At 47.6% G+C, this 18,976-nt stretch overlaps 1 protein-coding gene across 1 annotated transcript in view; it reads left to right on the top strand.

The window, feature by feature from the left end:
* Positions 1 to 18,976, top strand: part of MUC19 (mucin 19, oligomeric) — an 84,929-nt gene that overhangs the window by 49,721 nt on the left and 16,232 nt on the right. The window contains exons 34-44 of the mRNA XM_053661428.1: positions 789 to 887; positions 1,173 to 1,247; positions 3,189 to 3,284; positions 4,670 to 6,425; positions 6,458 to 10,848; positions 10,943 to 12,240; positions 12,308 to 13,697; positions 16,728 to 16,784; positions 16,935 to 16,988; positions 17,357 to 17,410; positions 18,453 to 18,527. Coding sequence (XP_053517403.1) covers positions 789 to 887; positions 1,173 to 1,247; positions 3,189 to 3,284; positions 4,670 to 6,425; positions 6,458 to 10,848; positions 10,943 to 12,240; positions 12,308 to 13,697; positions 16,728 to 16,784; positions 16,935 to 16,988; positions 17,357 to 17,410; positions 18,453 to 18,527 — 9,345 coding nt within the window. The remainder of the gene's footprint in view (positions 1 to 788; positions 888 to 1,172; positions 1,248 to 3,188; positions 3,285 to 4,669; positions 6,426 to 6,457; positions 10,849 to 10,942; positions 12,241 to 12,307; positions 13,698 to 16,727; positions 16,785 to 16,934; positions 16,989 to 17,356; positions 17,411 to 18,452; positions 18,528 to 18,976) is intronic.

The raw sequence follows: 18,976 nt of genomic DNA on the forward strand, positions 1-18,976 counted from the left end.
CAAGGACTAAATGAAAACTTAGAGGAAAGTGTAATCCAACTAGCCAAAAAAGAGTTCACACTCCCCTGTGTGCAGCAAGTCATTGAGAACCGACACTGGGTTTTGCAGTGAAGATAAACTGTTTTACCGAAATGACACCACCCAGGAGAAGGGGAACCTAGAGCTCAAAATCCCAAGTTGCCTGTGGCTTACAGAAGAGAAGTTTTATTGAACAAAAATCATGAGTAATCATGAGTAAGGGGCTTTGGGTCATGTGACTTGCTGGTGGGTCCTAGATTTGGTTAGCAGTTAATTATCATCTTCCAGTTGTCCTAGAGTCAGGTTTCAGCAAGACTGTGGTGGGGTGGTCGTTCAACTTTGTGGGCTGAAATATATCTCAACAGTGCACGTCAATAGGTTACCATGGTGTGCAAGGGGGAAAGCTGTAAATCATGTGACCTTTACTCATTGTATGCTGTCATTATATCTGCTGATTTGATTATGTGTTTTAGCAAGAGCCCAACAAGTCCTGGGCTAAGCACTTTCTATAATTGTTGTCCAAATGCTACATGACTTCCTTCTTGTGGCTGTTAAAAGAGCTTACAATCCTATTATGTATTAACAGTACTTTTTTGAGGGTATGAATGCTCTGTCTTCAAACACAAAATTAGAAAACTATCATAGGGAATTCTGGGCCAAAAGTCACTGGATTCTCGATCCTATTTTATATAGTGGGAACGGAGTGACCAGTTATGTTAGCTGTGCTACAATGCTTAAGATGAGATGAGTTCATTTTCTATTTTTCTCAGGTGTTATGAGTACTCAGTTTCCTATCACCGTCACAGCTGGAAGTGCAGGAACAACAGAAGTAGTGGGTGTCCTCTTCACTAGTCCTTGGCATGTATCAGGTACGTGAAGTTCAGAACAGAGTACACAGCCATGTCTAAGCATCTAGTTTCAGGCAATGATGTGCAGTACAATGTTTTATGAAATAAAGAGAGCTGACTTAGGTATAATAACAGATATGGGTCTTCTTTACATGTAATTAAAGACTAGAGTCTTTGGTTTTCTCACAGCTTGATTCCATAAAGTTTATCATGTTGTTAGAATTATATGGACCAATTACCTGGGGTGTCGATAGCGCCAGTGCACTTGGTATTAGCATGTGTTTGTTTTTCCTTTGCCTTCCTCAGGAACCACTGGAGCATCAGCAGGTGCAACCTCAGGAGCCAAAACCAACACTACAGGCGACACAGACTTCAGAGATGGTGAGAGAAAGAAATGAGTCAAATGCTATTTCTCCTGTAGTATCTTCTCACAGGTCATCCTCTGTTCTACTCAGAAACATTGCACCCTGGGTACAGCATCAGATACCAGGATCAGGGGGCAATGTCTGCATCAAATCACCTGGACATTCTAGGAAAATATTCAATAATTAGTCTTCATATATTAGTAAAATTTTAGTGACATATTTCTATAGTACACTGAAATGTCAGAATTATGCTCAAATTTATAACATAATTTAATCCACATTAAAACTATATAGTAAAATCAATGTATGCTATTAAAAGGAGAAAAATAAAAGATTTCAAGGCTGACAGAAGCAGGATTAGAACACAGAACCCCGAGTCTTCTCTGTAATTGTTCTACTGTTCCTTGATCTATGCATAAATCGTAGATCCTAACCGCCCTTCTCGCTCCCCTGAAAAAAAAAAGCCAAATGAAGATAACGCTTACCCTTGTGCATTACTGGCTAAATTTCACCTATTGCTAGTTTCATGAATAAAACATTATTATTTCTTAAACATACATAATTTTGATTAAAACAAACCTGACTGAGTTCCCGCTTACCCCTTATGAAGTAGTTAATGTAAAGTACCTCTTGCATTTTCTCATCTGCATCACATTGGTTCTGCTTGTGCTCACCTGTTAAATATTTTCCTCTGGTCTTGGCAGTGGTCCACAGACTCCCCTTCCCTTCACACAGTGGTGATCAAAATGTGCTTCTTAATCCAACAGCAACTACTTGTTCTGCAAACATTTTAGAAATGCGACTTGTTAGGTGCACTTCTCTAAAATCAGAAGCACTTAAGAGTGAAACCCAGCACAGTGTATTACTTAACAAGCCCCTTTAGCAACTGGTGCTTATCAAAGTTGAGAACATTTCCATTCTCCACTTCCCTCCCAGTTTACTCCATAGTCAGTACCCCAGACCAGAAAGGAATGGACTTGGGAACACTCAGCTGTCACCATGTCAATCCACTACTTAAAATCCTACAGTTGTTTTGACTGTTGTCAGGATAAATATCTTGACATACCACTAAAAGCCATGTCTTTAGAGTATGCATGGGACTTCTCTTTATGACTTAATCAATAAAATCAGGATCTGATTTTGTTAACTAATATATCATTCTGATTTGGTTTATATACATTTATTTTTCTTAGCAAATTTATTGGCCAAAAATTTATGTCATATACTATAAGGAATAAAATAGAGTTTATAAAAATGTGTCATCTGAGAGAATCAACAGCACCACACATTAAGAAACTGGTTTCAATTACAGCAGTGACCTGACTGAAATGTCAGGGTAATGATGGTTTAGTTTACATTTCCTGAAGTTTGAATCAAAATTATTTGGGTAACAATGACAAGTTGGTCTGTTGTTGTTGTTGCTGCTGTTGCTGCTGCTGCTGCTGCTGCTGCTGCTGCTGATGATGATGATGTTATCAGGGAGTAAGTAGTTTTAAACAGGGCCGCACAGGTTTTCTTCAGAAGCGAGTGTCATCCAGAACTGTTTGTACTGGTCCATGATGAGATTGTGATTGAAACAGAGAAGAGGCACTTGGAAACAGCCAAGTTACTTAGGGATGTATACCTTTTAAATAAAAGCATATGTTTTGGATGATTTGATTTTAAATAATTTTATTGCTCTACTTTATGGATATTCCCAAAACATCATTAAGAGCATATGGAAATGTTCACAGTATGACACTTCTACCACAGATCATTGAGAGCAAAAGTTAGAGTTAAACTCTGGGACTAGACCACGTGGGTTTGCCAACCAACCCAGTCACCTGAAGATGTCACTCCGCCACGACTGCTAAAGGGAAGAATGACATTACTTGCCTCAGAGGACTGATGTAAAACTAAGTGAGTAGATCCATGTCTAGGGCATTTTTTAAATGCTATATATATATATTTTTTTCAGCTGGATCAGGGGCCCCTACTGCACCAGTAATAGAACCCGAAGAAGTTACTACACCCAGAGAAGCAAGTACAGGAGCAACAAGCCCAGGAAAATCAGGCAAGTCAGGATGTACACCTTCATGCCCATTAAATGGTATTGAATATTTATAGGTTGAGCTAAGGATTAGATTTGTGTAAAATTAGACCATCTAGGTGCAGAAGTCCTAGGTACCATTTTAAGATTTCTTTTATATTAGAAACCTCAATTCTTCTCTGGCTGGTGTGGCTCAGTGGATTGAATGCTGGCATGCAAACGAAAGGGTTGCTTGTTCTATTTCTAGTCTAGAGCACATGCCAGAGTTGCAGGCCAGATCCCTAGTAGGGGATACACGAGAGGCAATCACACATTGATGTTTCTCTCTCTCTCTTCCCATCCTTTTCCTACTAAAAATAAATAAATAAATTAATTAACTAAAAAAGAGATCTTGATTCAGTCCCATAAGTAGAGTGACAGGTGGAATCCTGCAGCTCTAGAAGTAATGCCCCTTACTCACTGTTAAGTTAGGCACCTAGGGAGAAGCAGAGACCTTCACCACAGCAGCTGGGATCAAAGGCACCACTGGAGGCTCACCTGCCCCAGGCATAGCCTCGGGAGGCAGGCAGGTGGGGTAATGAGGGGTCTGTAGCATGTTCATACTGATCTTAGGGAAGTCACACCATCAGGGCAGCTTCACTATTACTTATTGGTTAAGGCACATACTCATGGCTTCACCACTACATAGTCCGGCTATAATGACCTCCTATGAAACACACATTCACCATCTAGTCTGTTTCTCTAATACATGTAGCCCGTTTCATCCTCATAGCTTTTGCAGTGGATGTTCCTACCAATTATAATAATTCCCCAGAGTTTCACATAGCTGTTAGCTTCTTTTTAAAAATCTCAAACTAAACAGTATTATTTCAGAGATACTGCTAGCCAGGCTCCTAAAATAAAACTTCAGGTGTTGATAATTACCTCTCCTTAAGTTAGTGCTTTAAGTCTTTATTGTTTGAAAATTTGGTTGGTTGGTTGGTTGGTTGGTTGGTAATTAATGTTACTTATATGTATCCATGTCTCTCACATCTACTAGGATTCTATGGGGATCAGAGAACTATCTACCTAACAGCCATATCTGACAAGAACTACTCAAAGCATTTTAAATTTTTATTCAATAAAATGGGAAATAATACTATAATTGTCATACTGTTGTTCTAATGGAAAAATGAGGTAATATATATAACTGAAAATTTACATGACATGTGAGATATTAAAAACTGTTGATCGAGTAACAGTTAAAAGACAGTTACACCACACACACAAAAAAAGGTATAAAACAGGTGAGTTTCCCACAGGATCCAGATGCACAATAGTTATAGTCTAAAAGAAAGGAACATGCGATCTTAGGTTAACCAAGGTCAAAAACATTTAAAAGAACATATTTTTACTACATGTTTTCAAAGGCACTACAGGAATATCAGCTGAAGAATCAGGTGCCACAACAGTACAATCCTCTGGGGTGACTGCAACATTGGGACCATCATCTGGAGGATCAGGGACGACAGGACCATCTAGTGGAGAATCGGGCACAACAGGAACGTCTTCGGCAGGTTCACAACCCACTGCATCAGCATCCGGGAAATCAGGGACAACCTCAGCCTCAGGGCCAGCTGCAGGAACAAGTGCTGCAGGAGCTGAAGTGACAGGAACTAGTGGTGGAGCACCAGGAGGATCAGGGACAACTGGTTCAGCTGCTGGCTCTCCAGGGACAGCTGGGTCGACTCGTGGAGCACCTGGAACAAGTGGACCATCGCCTGGAGGATCAGGGACCACAGGACCATCTAGTGGAGAATCGGGCACAACAGGAACGTCTTCGGCAGGTTCACAACCCACTGCATCAGCATCCGGGAAATCAGGGACAACCTCAGCCTCAGGGCCAGCTGCAGGAACAAGTGCTGCAGGAGCTGAAGTGACAGGAACTAGTGGTGGAGCACCAGGAGGATCAGGGACAACTGGTTCAGCTGCTGGCTCTCCAGGGACAGCTGGGTCAACTCGTGGAGCACCTGGAACAAGTGGACCATCGCCTGGAGGATCAGGGACCACAGGACCATCTAGTGGAGAATCGGGCACAACAGGAACGTCTTCGGCAGGTTCACAACCCACTGCATCAGCATCCGGGAAATCAGGGACAACCTCAGCCTCAGGGCCAGCTGCAGGAACAAGTGCTGCAGGAGCTGAAGTGACAGGAACTAGTGGTGGAGCACCAGGAGGATCAGGGACAACTGGTTCAGCTGCTGGCTCTCCAGGGACAGCTGGGTCGACTCGAGGAGCACCTGGAACAAGTGGACCATCGCCTGGAGGATCAGGGACCACAGGACCATCTAGTGGAGAATCGGGCACAACAGGAACGTCTTCGGCAGGTTCACAACCCACTGCATCAGCATCCGGGGAATCAGGGACAACCTCAGCCTCAGGGCCAGCTGCAGGAACAAGTGCTGCAGGAGCCGAAGTGACAGGAACTAGTGGTGGAGCACCAGGAGGATCAGGGACAACTGGTTCAGCTGCTGGCTCTCCAGGGACAGCTGGGTCGACTCGAGGAGCACCTGGAACAAGTGGACCATCGCCTGGAGGATCAGGGACCACAGGACCATCTAGTGGAGAATCGGGCACAACAGGAACGTCTTCGGCAGGTTCACAACCCACTGCATCAGCATCCGGGAAATCAGGGACAACCTCAGCCTCAGGGCCAGCTGCAGGAACCAGTGCTGCAGGAGCTGAAGTGACAGGAACCAGTGGTGGAGCACCAGGAGGGTCAGGGACAACTGGTTCAGCTGCTGGCTCTCCAGGGACAGCTGGGTCGACTCGAGGAGCACCTGGAACAAGTGGACCATCGCCTGGAGGATCAGGGACCACAGGACCATCTAGTGGAGAATCGGGCACAACAGGAACGTCTTCAGCAGGTTCACAACCCACTGCATCAGCATCCGGGAAATCAGGGACAACCTCAGCCTCAGGGCCAGCTGCAGGAACAAGTGCTGCAGGAGCTGAAGTGACAGGAACTACTGGTGGAGCACCAGGAGGATCAGGGACAACTGGTTCAGCTGCTGGCTCTCCAGGGACAGCTGGGTCGACTCGAGGAGCACCTGGAACAAGTGGACCATCGCCTGGAGGATCAGGGACCACAGGACCATCTAGTGGAGAATCGGGCACAACAGGAACGTCTTCGGCAGGTTCACAACCCACTGCATCAGCATCCGTGGAATCAGGGACAACCTCAGCCTCAGGGCCAGAGCTGCAGGAACAAGTGCAGGACGTGCAGGAGCTGAAGTGACAGGAACTAGTGGAGGAGCACCAGGAGGATCAGGGACAACTGGTTCAGCTGCTGGCTCTCCAGGGACAGCTGGGTCGACTCGAGGAGCACCTGCAACAAGTGGACCATCGCCTGGAGGATCAGGGACCACAGGACCATCTAGTGGAGAATCGGGCACAACAGGAACGTCTTCGGCAGGTTCACAACCCACTGCATCAGCATCCGGGAAATCAGGGACAACCTCAGCCTCAGGGCCAGCTGCAGGAACAAGTGCTGCAGGAGCTGAAGTGACGGGAACTAGTGGTGGAGCACCAGGAGGATCAGGGACAACTGGTTCAGCTGCTGGCTCTCCAGGGACAGCTGGGTCGACTCGAGGAGCACCTGCAACAAGTGGACCATCGCCTGGAGGATCAGGGACCACAGGACCATCTAGTGGAGAATCGGGCACAACAGGAACGTCTTCGGCAGGTTCACAACCCACTGCATCAGCATCCGGGAAATCAGGGACAACCTCAGCCTCAGGGCCAGCTGCAGGAACAAGTGCTGCAGGAGCTGAAGTGACAGGAACTACTGGTGGAGCACCAGGAGGATCAGGGACAACTGGTTCAGCTGCTGGCTCTCCAGGGACAGCTGGGTCGACTCGAGGAGCACCTGGAACAAGTGGACCATCGCCTGGAGGATCAGGGACCACAGGACCATCTAGTGGAGAATCGGGCACAACAGGAACGTCTTCGGCAGGTTCACAACCCACTGCATCAGCATCCGGGAAATCAGGGACAACCTCAGCCTCAGGGCCAGCTGCAGGAACAAGTGCTGTAGGAACAAGTGCTGCAGGAGCTGAAGTGACAGGAACTACTGGTGGAGCACCAGGAGGATCAGGGACAACTGGTTCAGCTGCTGGCTCTCCAGGGACAGCAGGGTCGACTCCAGGAGCACCTGGAACAAGTGTACCATTGCCTGGAGGATCAGGGACCACAGGACCATCAAGTGGAAAATCGGGCACAACAGGAACGTCTTCGGCAGGTTCACAACCCACTGCATCAGCATCCGGGAAATCAGGGACAACCTCAGCCTCAGGGCCAGCTGCAGGAACAAGTGCTGCAGGAGCTGAAGTGACAGGAACTAGTGGTGGAGCACCAGGAGGATCAGGGACAACTGGTTCAGCTGCTGGCTCTCCAGGGACAGCTGGGTCGACTCGAGGAGCACCTGGAACAAGTGGACCATCGCCTGGAGGATCAGGGACCACAGGACCATCTAGTGGAGAATCGGGCACAACAGGAACGTCTTCGGCAGGTTCACAACCCACTGCATCAGCATCCGGGAAATCAGGGACAACCTCAGCCTCAGGGCCAGCTGCAGGAACAAGTGCTGCAGCAGCTGAAGTGACGGGAACTAGTGGTGGAGCACCAGGAGGGTCAGGGACAACTGGTTCAGCTGCTGGCTCTCCAGGGACAGCTGGGTCGACTCGAGGAGCACCTGCAACAAGTGGACCATCGCCTGGAGGATCAGGGACCACAGGACCATCTAGTGGAGAATCGGGCACAACAGGAACGTCTTCGGCAGGTTCACAACCCACTGCATCAGCATCCGGGAAATCAGGGACAACCTCAGCCTCAGGGCCAGCTGCAGGAACAAGTGCTGCAGGAGCTGAAGTGACAGGAACTAGTGGTGGAGCACCAGGAGGATCAGGGACAACTGGTTCAGCTGCTGGCTCTCCAGGGACAGCTGGGTCGACTCGAGGAGCACCTGGAACAAGTGGACCATCGCCTGGAGGATCAGGGACCACAGGACCATCTAGTGGAGAATCGGGCACAACAGGAACGTCTTCGGCAGGTTCACAACCCACTGCATCAGCATCCGGGAAATCAGGGACAACCTCAGCCTCAGGGCCAGCTGCAGGAACAAGTGCTGCAGGAGCTGAAGTGACGGGAACTAGTGGTGGAGCACCAGGAGGATCAGGGACAACTGGTTCAGCTGCTGGCTCTCCAGGGACAGCTGGGTCGACTCGAGGAGCACCTGGAACAAGTGGACCATCGCCTGGAGGATCAGGGACCACAGGACCATCTAGTGGAGAATCGGGCACAACAGGAACGTCTTCGGCAGGTTCACAACCCACTGCATCAGCATCCGGGAAATCAGGGACAACCTCAGCCTCAGGGCCAGCTGCAGGAACAAGTGCTGCAGGAGCTGAAGTGACAGGAACTACTGGAGGAGCACCAGGAGGATCAGGGACAACTGGTTCAGCTGCTGGCTCTCCAGGGACAGCTGGGTCGACTCGAGGAGCACCTGGAACAAGTGGACCATCGCCTGGAGGATCAGGGACCACAGGACCATCTAGTGGAGAATCGGGCACAACAGGAACGTCTTCGGCAGGTTCACAACCCACTGCATCAGCATCCAGGGAATCAGAGACAACCTCAGCCTCAGGGCCAGCTGCAGGAACAAGTGCTGCAGGAGCTGAAGTGACAGGAACTAGTGGTGGAGCACCAGGAGGATCAGGGACAACTGGTTCAGCTGCTGGCTCTCCAGGGACAGCTGGGTCGACTCGAGGAGCACCTGGAACAAGTGGACCATCGCCTGGAGGATCAGGGACCACAGGACCATCTAGTGGAGAATCGGGCACAACAGGAACGTCTTCGGCAGGTTCACAACCCACTGCATCAGCATCCGGGAAATCAGGGACAACCTCAGCCTCAGGGCCAGCTGCAGGAACAAGTGCTGCAGGAGCTGAAGTGACAGGAACTAGTGGTGGAGCACCAGGAGGATCAGGGACAACTGGTTCAGCTGCTGGCTCTCCAGGGACAGCTGGGTCGACTCGAGGAGCACCTGGAACAAGTGGACCATCGCCTGGAGGATCAGGGACCACAGGACCATCTAGTGGAGAATCGGGCACAACAGGAACGTCTTCGGCAGGTTCACAACCCACTGCATCAGCATCCGGGAAATCAGGGACAACCTCAGCCTCAGGGCCAGCTGCAGGAACAAGTGCTGCAGGAGCTGAAGTGACAGGAACTAGTGGTGGAGCACCAGGAGGATCAGGGACAACTGGTTCAGCTGCTGGCTCTCCAGGGACAGCTGGGTCGACTCGAGGAGCACCTGGAACAAGTGGACCATCGCCTGGAGGATCAGGGACCACAGGACCATCTAGTGGAGAATCGGGCACAACAGGAACGTCTTCGGCAGGTTCACAACCCACTGCATCAGCATCCGGGAAATCAGGGACAACCTCAGCCTCAGGGCCAGCTGCAGGAACAAGTACTGCAGGAGCCGAAGTGACAGGAACTACTGGTGGAGCACCAGGAGGATCAGGGACAACTGGTTCAGCTGCTGGCTCTCCAGGGACAGCTGGGTCGACTCGAGGAGCACCTGCAACAAGTGGACCATCGCCTGGAGGATCAGGGACCACAGGACCATCTAGTGGAGAATCGGGCACAACAGGAACGTCTTCGGCAGGTTCACAACCCACTGCATCAGCATCCGGGAAATCAGGGACAACCTCAGCCTCAGGGCCAGCTGCAGGAACAAGTGCTGCAGGAGCTGAAGTGACAGGAACTAGTGGTGGAGCACCAGGAGGATCAGGGACAACTGGTTCAGCTGCTGGCTCTCCAGGGACAGCTGGGTCGACTCGAGGAGCACCTGGAACAAGTGGACCATCGCCTGGAGGATCAGGGACCACAGGACCATCTAGTGGAGAATCGGGCACAACAGGAACGTCTTCGGCAGGTTCACAACCCACTGCATCAGCATCCGGGAAATCAGGGACAACCTCAGCCTCAGGGCCAGCTGCAGGAACAAGTGCTGCAGGAGCTGAAGTGACAGGAACTAGTGGTGGAGCACCAGGAGGATCAGGGACAACTGGTTCAGCTGCTGGCTCTCCAGGGACAGCTGGGTCGACTCGAGGAGCACCTGGAACAAGTGGACCATCGCCTGGAGGATCAGGGACCACAGGACCATCTAGTGGAGAATCGGGCACAACAGGAACGTCTTCGGCAGGTTCACAACCCACTGCATCAGCATCCGGGAAATCAGGGACAACCTCAGCCTCAGGGCCAGCTGCAGGAACAAGTGCTGCAGGAGCTGAAGTGACAGGAACTAGTGGTGGAGCACCAGGAGGGTCAGGGACAACTGGTTCAGCTGCTGGCTCTCCAGGGACAGCTGGGTCGACTCGAGGAGCACCTGGAACAAGTGGACCATCGCCTGGAGGATCAGGGACCACAGGACCATCTAGTGGAGAATCGGGCACAACAGGAACGTCTTCGGCAGGTTCACAACCCACTGCATCAGCATCCGGGAAATCAGGGACAACCTCAGCCTCAGGGCCAAGGAAAGGCTGCAGGAACAAGTGCTGCAGGAGCTGAAGTGACAGGAACTAGTGGTGGAGCACCAGGAGGATCAGGGACAACTGGTTCAGCTGCTGGCTCTCCAGGGACAGCAGGGTCGACTCGAGGAGCACCTGGAACAAGTGGACCATCGCCTGGAGGATCAGGGACCACAGGACCATCTAGTGGAGAATCGGGCACAACAGGAACGTCTTCGGCAGGTTCACAACCCACTGCATCAGCATCCGGGAAATCAGGGACAACCTCAGCCTCAGGGCCAGCTGCAGGAACAAGTGCTGCAGGAGCTGAAGTGACAGGAACTAGTGGAGGAGCACCAGGAGGATCAGGGACAACTGGTTCAGCTGCTGGCTCTCCAGGGACAGCTGGGTCGACTCGAGGAGCACCTGGAACAAGTGGACCATCGCCTGGAGGATCAGGGACCACAGGACCATCTAGTAGAGAATCGGGCACAACAGGAACGTCTTCGGCAGGTTCACAACCCACTGCATCAGCATCCGGGAAATCAGGGACAACCTCAGCCTCAGGGCCAGCTGCAGGAACAAGTACTGCAGGAGCTGAAGTGACAGGAACTAGTGGTGGAGCACCAGGAGGATCAGGGACAACTGGTTCAGCTGCTGGCTCTCCAGGGACAGCAGGGTCGACTCGAGGAGCACCTGCAACAAGTGGACCATCGCCTGGAGGATCAGGGACCACAGGACCATCTAGTGGAGAATCGGGCACAACAGGAACGTCTTCGGCAGGTTCACAACCCACTGCATCAGCATCCGGGGAATCAGGGACAACCTCAGCCTCAGGGCCAGCTGCAGGAACAAGTGCTGCAGGAGCTGAAGTGACAGGAACTACTGGTGGAGCACCAGGAGGATCAGGGACAACTGGTTCAGCTGCTGGCTCTCCAGGGACAGCTGGGTCGACTCGAGGAGCACCTGGAACAAGTGGACCATCGCCTGGAGGATCAGGGACCACAGGACCATCTAGTGGAGAATCGGGCACAACAGGAACGTCTTCGGCAGGTTCACAACCCACTGCATCAGCATCCGTGGAATCAGGGACAACCTCAGCCTCAGGGCCAGCTGCAGGAACAAGTGCTGTAGGAACAAGTGCTGCAGGAGCTGAAGTGACAGAAACTACTGGAGGAGCACCAGGAGGATCAGGGACAACTGGTTCAGCTGCTGGCTCTCCAGGGACAGCTGGGTCGACTCGAGGAGCACCTGGAACAAGTGGACCATCGCCTGGAGGATCAGGGACCACAGGACCATCTAGTGGAGAATCGGGCACAACAGGAACGTCTTCGGCAGGTTCACAACCCACTGCATCAGCATCCGGGGAATCAGGGACAACCTCAGCCTCAGGGCCAGCTGCAGGAACAAGTGCTGCAGGAGCTGAAGTGACAGGAACTAGTGGTGGAGCTCCAGGAGGATCAGGGACAACTGGTTCAGCTGTTGCCTCTCCAGGGACAGCTGGGTCGACTCGAGGAGCACCTGGAACAAGTGGACCATCGCCTGGAGGATCAGGGACCACGGGACCATCTAGTGGAGAATCGGGCACAACAGGAACATCTTCGGCAGGTTCACAACCCACTGCATCAGCATCCGGGGAAATCAGGGACAACCTCAGCCTCAGGGCCAGCTGCAGGAACAAGTGCTGCAGGAGCTGAAGTGACAGGAACTACTGGAGGAGCACCAGGAGGATCAGGGACAACTGGTTCAGCTGCTGGCTCTCCAGGGACAGCAGGGTCGACTCGAGGGGCACCTGCAACAAGTGGACCATCGCCTGGAGGATCAGGGACCACAGGACCATCTAGTGGAGAATCGGGCACAACAGGAACGTCTTCGGCAGGTTCACAACCCACTGCATCAGCATCCGGGGAATCAGGGACAACCTCAGCCTCAGGGCCAGCTGCAGGAACAAGTGCTGCAGGAGCTGAAGTGACAGGAACTACTGGAGGAGCACCAGGAGGATCAGGGACAACTGGTTCAGCTGCTGGCTCTCCAGGGACAGCAGGGTCGACTCGAGGAGCACCTGGAACAAGTGGACCATCGCCTGGAGGATCAGGGACCACGGGACCATCTAGTGGAGAATCGGGCACAACAGGAACATCTTCGGCAGGTTCACAACCCACTGCATCAGCATCCGGGGAATCAGGGACAACCTCAGCCTCAGGGCCAGCTGCAGGAACAAGTGCTGCAGGAGCTGAAGTGACAGGAACTAGTGGAGGAGCACCAGGAGGATCAGGGACAACTGGTTCAGCTGCTGGCTCTCCAGGGACAGCAGGGTCGACTCGAGGAGCACCTGCAACAAGTGGACCATCGCCTGGAGGATCAGGGACCACAGGACCATCTAGTGGAGAATCGGGCACAACAGGAACGTCTTCGGCAGGTTCACAACCCACTGCATCAGCATCCGGGGAATCAGGGACAACCTCAGCCTCAGGGCCAGCTGCAGGAACAAGTGCTGCAGGAGCTGAAGTGACAGGAACTACTGGAGGAGCACCAGGAGGATCAGGGACAACTGGTTCAGCTGCTGGCTCTCCAGGGACAGCTGGGTCGACTCGAGGAGCACCTGGAACAAGTGGACCATCGCCTGGAGGATCAGGGACCACGGGACCATCTAGTGGAGAATCGGGCACAACAGGAACGTCTTCGGCAGGTTCACAACCCACTGCATCAGCATCCGGGAAATCAGGGACAACCTCAGCCTCAGGGCCAGCTGCAGGAACAAGTGCTGCAGGAGCGGAAGTGACAGGAACCACTGGACGAGCACCTGGAGGACCAAGGACAACTGGTTCAGCTGCTGGCTCTCCAGGGACAGCTGGGTCTACTCAAACAGCACCTGGAACACGTGGTGAGTAAATAGGTGGATGTTAGATGTATTTTCATTTTGCTTTCATGCTTGGGTCTACATAAAGATGATGAAATGATTCATCAATACATCAGGTGAAAATTTCAATGGCTTTAAATATATGATTTCATTGAAGTACTTGGATAAGTATGTTTTCTCATTTCACTCATGAGGAACTTAAACCACCCTTACCTAATGTCATCCAGGTTCTACAGCCAATGCAATAATGGAACCGGTGTTTTTGTCAATTGTTTACTGACTGCAGAGCTGCGTTCCTCTGGGACGTTTTTATGCAAGGCAAATATGCAGTGATCTTGAAGACCCAGTAGTGAAATTTTACTTTTAATATGTATTAAACTAATTTTTTCCATTTCTCACTGTAATAACTGCCCCAGCAGGTAATAAAAAGAGGATTAAAACATTTAATGTGAGTTAAACTGGGGCATTTGTTTTGACAAAGAGATTTGAGGCATTGTACTTGACCAAACTATAATGCTATTGTTGTATAAATAAAATAATTAATCACTTTCTTCTTTTTACAACTACTCAAACTTGACATAAAATTGCAAACTCTTTTAGTGCATTTTTTTATCACAATACATGGACCAACTTGTTTATTCAAGTCTACAGTACGTTATTATTTAAGTTTCTGTACTAGTGGTTTCTGCACCACTGTAATGGTTGAGAAAGACATCATTCCTCAATTTGCAGGTTATCTAATAAAACCTAAGCTTTAGTGACTAAATCATTGGTGATGTAAGGAATCGATTGGTTATAAATTTTCCTGGTAAAGAGTTTCACCACTTCTATTCCAATTATTGAAAACACCACTTATGTAAATTTATTTTACAAACTAGGCACTAGAAAATAGTTAATTCAAAGATTTGATTTAGACTAAATTCATAATTATTCTTTACTCAGTCAGTGGTTATGTAAATCTCTCATCCTGACTTGAGTGTCAAATTAAACTTCGATGGAAATAACATTCTGTTTTTATATTAAAAAACCCCACTTATGTAAAATGGCAGTCGAAGCACTGAAATAAATTATTCAAATGAAAATCAAGAAGTGTGTTATTTAATTGGAACATGAATTTAATCTTTTCTGTTTTAGGATGAAATATCAAAACTTCACCAGTACTCACTGTAGTTAAGTTGAAATAAAAATGACCAAAATATATTTCTGCGCAATGCAATTGGAAATAATATTTTTATCTTTTCAATTCGTGTTGTGAAAAAAAAACTACAGACAGTGATGTTCTTCCCAATTATAATTTAATACAAATTAATTATTATGAGACAAAAGATATATATATATGTATATATATATATATACACTTCTTTTTAATATTTAGTTCCTTCAGTAGAGCCTAAATGAACAGGTAAGTATAAGATTATAAATGTACACTCTAGAAATTGTGTTACAGTAACTAGAATAGATTTATGATAGTAGAAGTTATCATTTATAAACTTGATGAAACATGACATCAAATTAGATTTTGGTAGCTTAGGGCTTTTTCTTCTTCTATTCTTATGCCTTCAGAAATCAAAACAAAGGTGTATTGAGTTCCTTACTTAATATTTAAACTCTACACCGGTTGCTTATAAGCATTCACAATCAATCAAATAAATAATAGTAACTCTAGAACTACCCTTCATTAAAGAACAAAGTACCCTGTTTCTCAGAATATTAGTTTTGTCACCTATAATTTTCACAGATATTATTATTAGCTTTTATTGCATCCTGATATCTTTTTTTAATATGGAACAGTTTTAAAAGATAAGCAAAAAATAAAGTTTGTTCTATAGGACATGGTACTTTTTAAAATTGTTTTCTGCATTCTTTTAGCATTTACATTCAAATATAAGTTCCAAGAAGGCAGGTATTTTTGTCTTCTATTGTCCACTGATATAAAACTTTTCCTGGTCCTTATGTTTCAATAATTGTCCACCTGATCAATTAGATTCATCCTCTGTTTAATGGGGCACATTCGACACACATCCCTCAGTGTGCCACTCAGGGCCTAACCAGAGAGCTGAGACATCTGAAATAAATTATTCATTTATTTCAGTTTATTCATTAATAAAAACAGGTGTTTACAACACAGGTTCAGTTGAAATGATAAGAAAACTATCACTATGGATATGGTGGAAATGCAGCTTCTGAAGACTTTCTGAGATGAACGTAACACAAAATACCTCCTCCCAAACACCCAGAACTGCCTCTTTTATTTTCTCCCTCAGAGGCCACAACTTCCACAGAAGGTGCGTGCCCCACTGTGGGTACATTCGAAGCAGTGGATACCTTGTGATAACCACTAATTATAATGCACATAGGAGAGCTGAGACAGAGAAAACATTTCTGGAGAGCAGTTCACCTGTCCTTTAGTGATGCTGCATTTTGGGTGAACTAATTCTTTTTGTTTTGAAATCTTGTCCTGCGAAGCTACTAATGACAGAGTTTGGAATTATAGCTGTAATCCTTCAACATAGCAAGATTGTGCCAATAGTTCTGAGTAAGTTATCTTTTGAGATTATAAATAGTATAAGATTTCTGGAGGAAAATGAGGATACTTTCTTTCCTAATAAAGCCAGAAGAGCTACATAAACCCTAGCAACATGTCTGCCTTATACAGATGTAGGCATTTTACAACAAAGCAAGAAAGAGCTCAATATTTTCGGATAGTCTGGTTTTCAGAGCACTCATGTGTCCCTTGTGCTTCCAACCTGTAGCAGGTACCACTGCAGCATCGGAAAGTGAAGTCACTGGAATGAAAACAGGTGAGTGTGAAAGAAACCCAACAGTTGCCCAAAAGAAAATGATGCCCAGAAGTTTGTCTCAGGTAGAAAACACAGAGCCTAGAAATTTTTGGCAACAAAATGGTTAATGAGTAAAAACATGGGGCTTATATAAAAGGAGAGGCGGATGGCGAGTCAGGAAGATGAATGCAAATATACTTAGGTCTTTTGTAGGTACATGGTTTTAAACAAGAAACATGACCTTGTGGTGACCACAGTCCCTTTTGTGTTTCAGGGTACACCTCAAGTGTAGTCTTGGGCATAACTAGTGTCCCAGGAAGTTCCCAGACAGGTGAGGCAGCAAGTTGAAAAGACTCTTCCCCATCCTCTCTCTGGGACTAGATGTCTCCTCTGGGATTTTCCATTGCAGGGGTACCACCATATCTTTTCCATGATCCTGAAATACTCTCCAATCACCTCTTTCTTCATTCTGTCCCCCCAGATACCACAGCTATCCTGGAAGAAAGCAAAACAAACAGAGTTGGAATAGTCACAGGTGAGTGATCTAAACTACTACCTGTTCTTTATAGTAATGTCAGGAAACAACAATAACACGTGCCAGGTCCTGCAGTGCACTCTTTTATGGCTGAGCATAGAGAGCCCTTACTAGACCACCATGAAGAAGAAATTACCGACACAAAAATTGTAATATGGAGAGAAAATTCTTCTCTCTTCTCCAAAGTAACAGGCAGGATGGTGAAGAAATCAAAAAGAGTTATAAAACCTTTTTACATGGGGCATGTATGGATGAAATCTTGGAACATAAAATGATAGTTTGGTGTTACATGGAGACTTTAGGTTTCTATTCGCATCAAGTTGTGAATAGGCAGTTGAATTAGTGATGACCCCCCTTTTTTGTTGTAGGCACTACTGGCATAATCCCTGAAAAAACTCTGGAACCTGGAACTTACAACACAGGTAACATGAAAAAACACATGCAAAAACTAGATTTTGGCATGTTAGATAATATATTATAAGAACACAGAGTGTGAATTTCCTACACCCCAGACTTCAGTCTTCCCTTCTTTTTTTCTATCAGGGGCCACAACTTCAATGGTTGGAAAGGGGACAAGTCAAGCAGGACTTACAGGGGGTGAGCTGTTTATGTCTGAGTCTTCTTCATCTTCTCTTCTTCCAGTACAATCTCTGTTAGTGTGGTCATGGTGAACACCTGAATGGGAAGGCAGGCTGATGACATGTGCCTGCCTTTCTTCTGGGAACACTATATGCGAAGTCAGAAAACCAGCTCAGCCCAGGGATTCTCTGGCCTCACAAAACCCTGTCATTATTTTCAGAGGCCCAAGCTTGTGAAGCAAGCTGTTGGATGGGAGGGATGAGGCCCAGCTGCAAGCAAGCCTTTGCCAAGGCCCCCTTGTTATATATGATTTTCCACAGCACTCATTAACAGATATCAAACTGACTTATCTGTCATATTTATTATTCATTGCTGGTCTCCAGCTGCCAGAATGGAGTCACATAGGGGAGAAATATTTGCATGTTCTGGTCAGTGACATACGCAAAGGCCTAAATAATGTTGCTTAATAAATTTTAGTGGAATGAACAAATGTGTGCTACTGTTGAAGGTTCACTGTCCTTGTGTTAACAGGTAGCACCACGCTTTTGCCTGGAGCCAGTGGCAGCTCACAGAGTTCCAAGCCAGATAGGATACCTGGAGTGCCAGGTCCATGTATTCAGAACACAGTGCACAGCCTCGTCTAAGCACCTAGTTTCATGCAATGCAGCCAAGTACAATATTTTACAAAATAGAGATAGTTGACTTATGAGTAAGAAGAGATGTAGGTATTCTTTATGCGTAATTAATCTGTAGAGTATTTTTACACAGCTTGGTTCCACAGTGTTGGTCACATTCTCACACTTATACAAATGCTTTACCTGGGGTGTCGATAGCGCCAGTGCACTTGGTATTAGCATGTGTTTGTTTTTCCTTTGCCTTCCTCAGGAACCACTGGAGCATCAGCAGGTACAACCTCAGGAGCCAAAACCAAAACTACAGGTGACACGATCTTCAGAGATGGTGAGAGAAAGAAATGAGTCAAATGCTATTTCTCCCGTAGCTTCTTCTCACAGGTCATCCTCTGTGCTACTCAGAACCATTGCACCCTGGGTACAGCATCAGATACTGGGGGGACCAAGGTCTGCATCATGTCACCTGGCCATTTTAGGAAAGCATTCAATAATTCATCTTTATTTATCAGTAAAATATTAATGACATATCACTCTGGTATGCCAACATTTCTGAACTATGTTCATATATATAATGTACTATAATACACACAAAGCCATGCAGTAGTCTACTTACTGAAATTAAAAAGGAAATAATAAAGGTTCTTAAAGCTGACAGAAGCAGGATTAGAACTCAGAATCTTTAGCCTTCTTGCAATCATTCCACCACTTCCTGGGCTATGCTTAAGAGCATTTATTTTGTTTTGTTTGAGTGATTATCCAGACAAAACAAAACAAAAA

This window comes from Artibeus jamaicensis, unplaced genomic scaffold (genome assembly GCF_021234435.1).
Source record: "Artibeus jamaicensis isolate MK-2021 breed Jamaican fruit bat unplaced genomic scaffold, CSHL_Jam_final contig_233, whole genome shotgun sequence".
Lineage (NCBI taxonomy): Eukaryota > Metazoa > Chordata > Mammalia > Chiroptera > Phyllostomidae > Artibeus > Artibeus jamaicensis.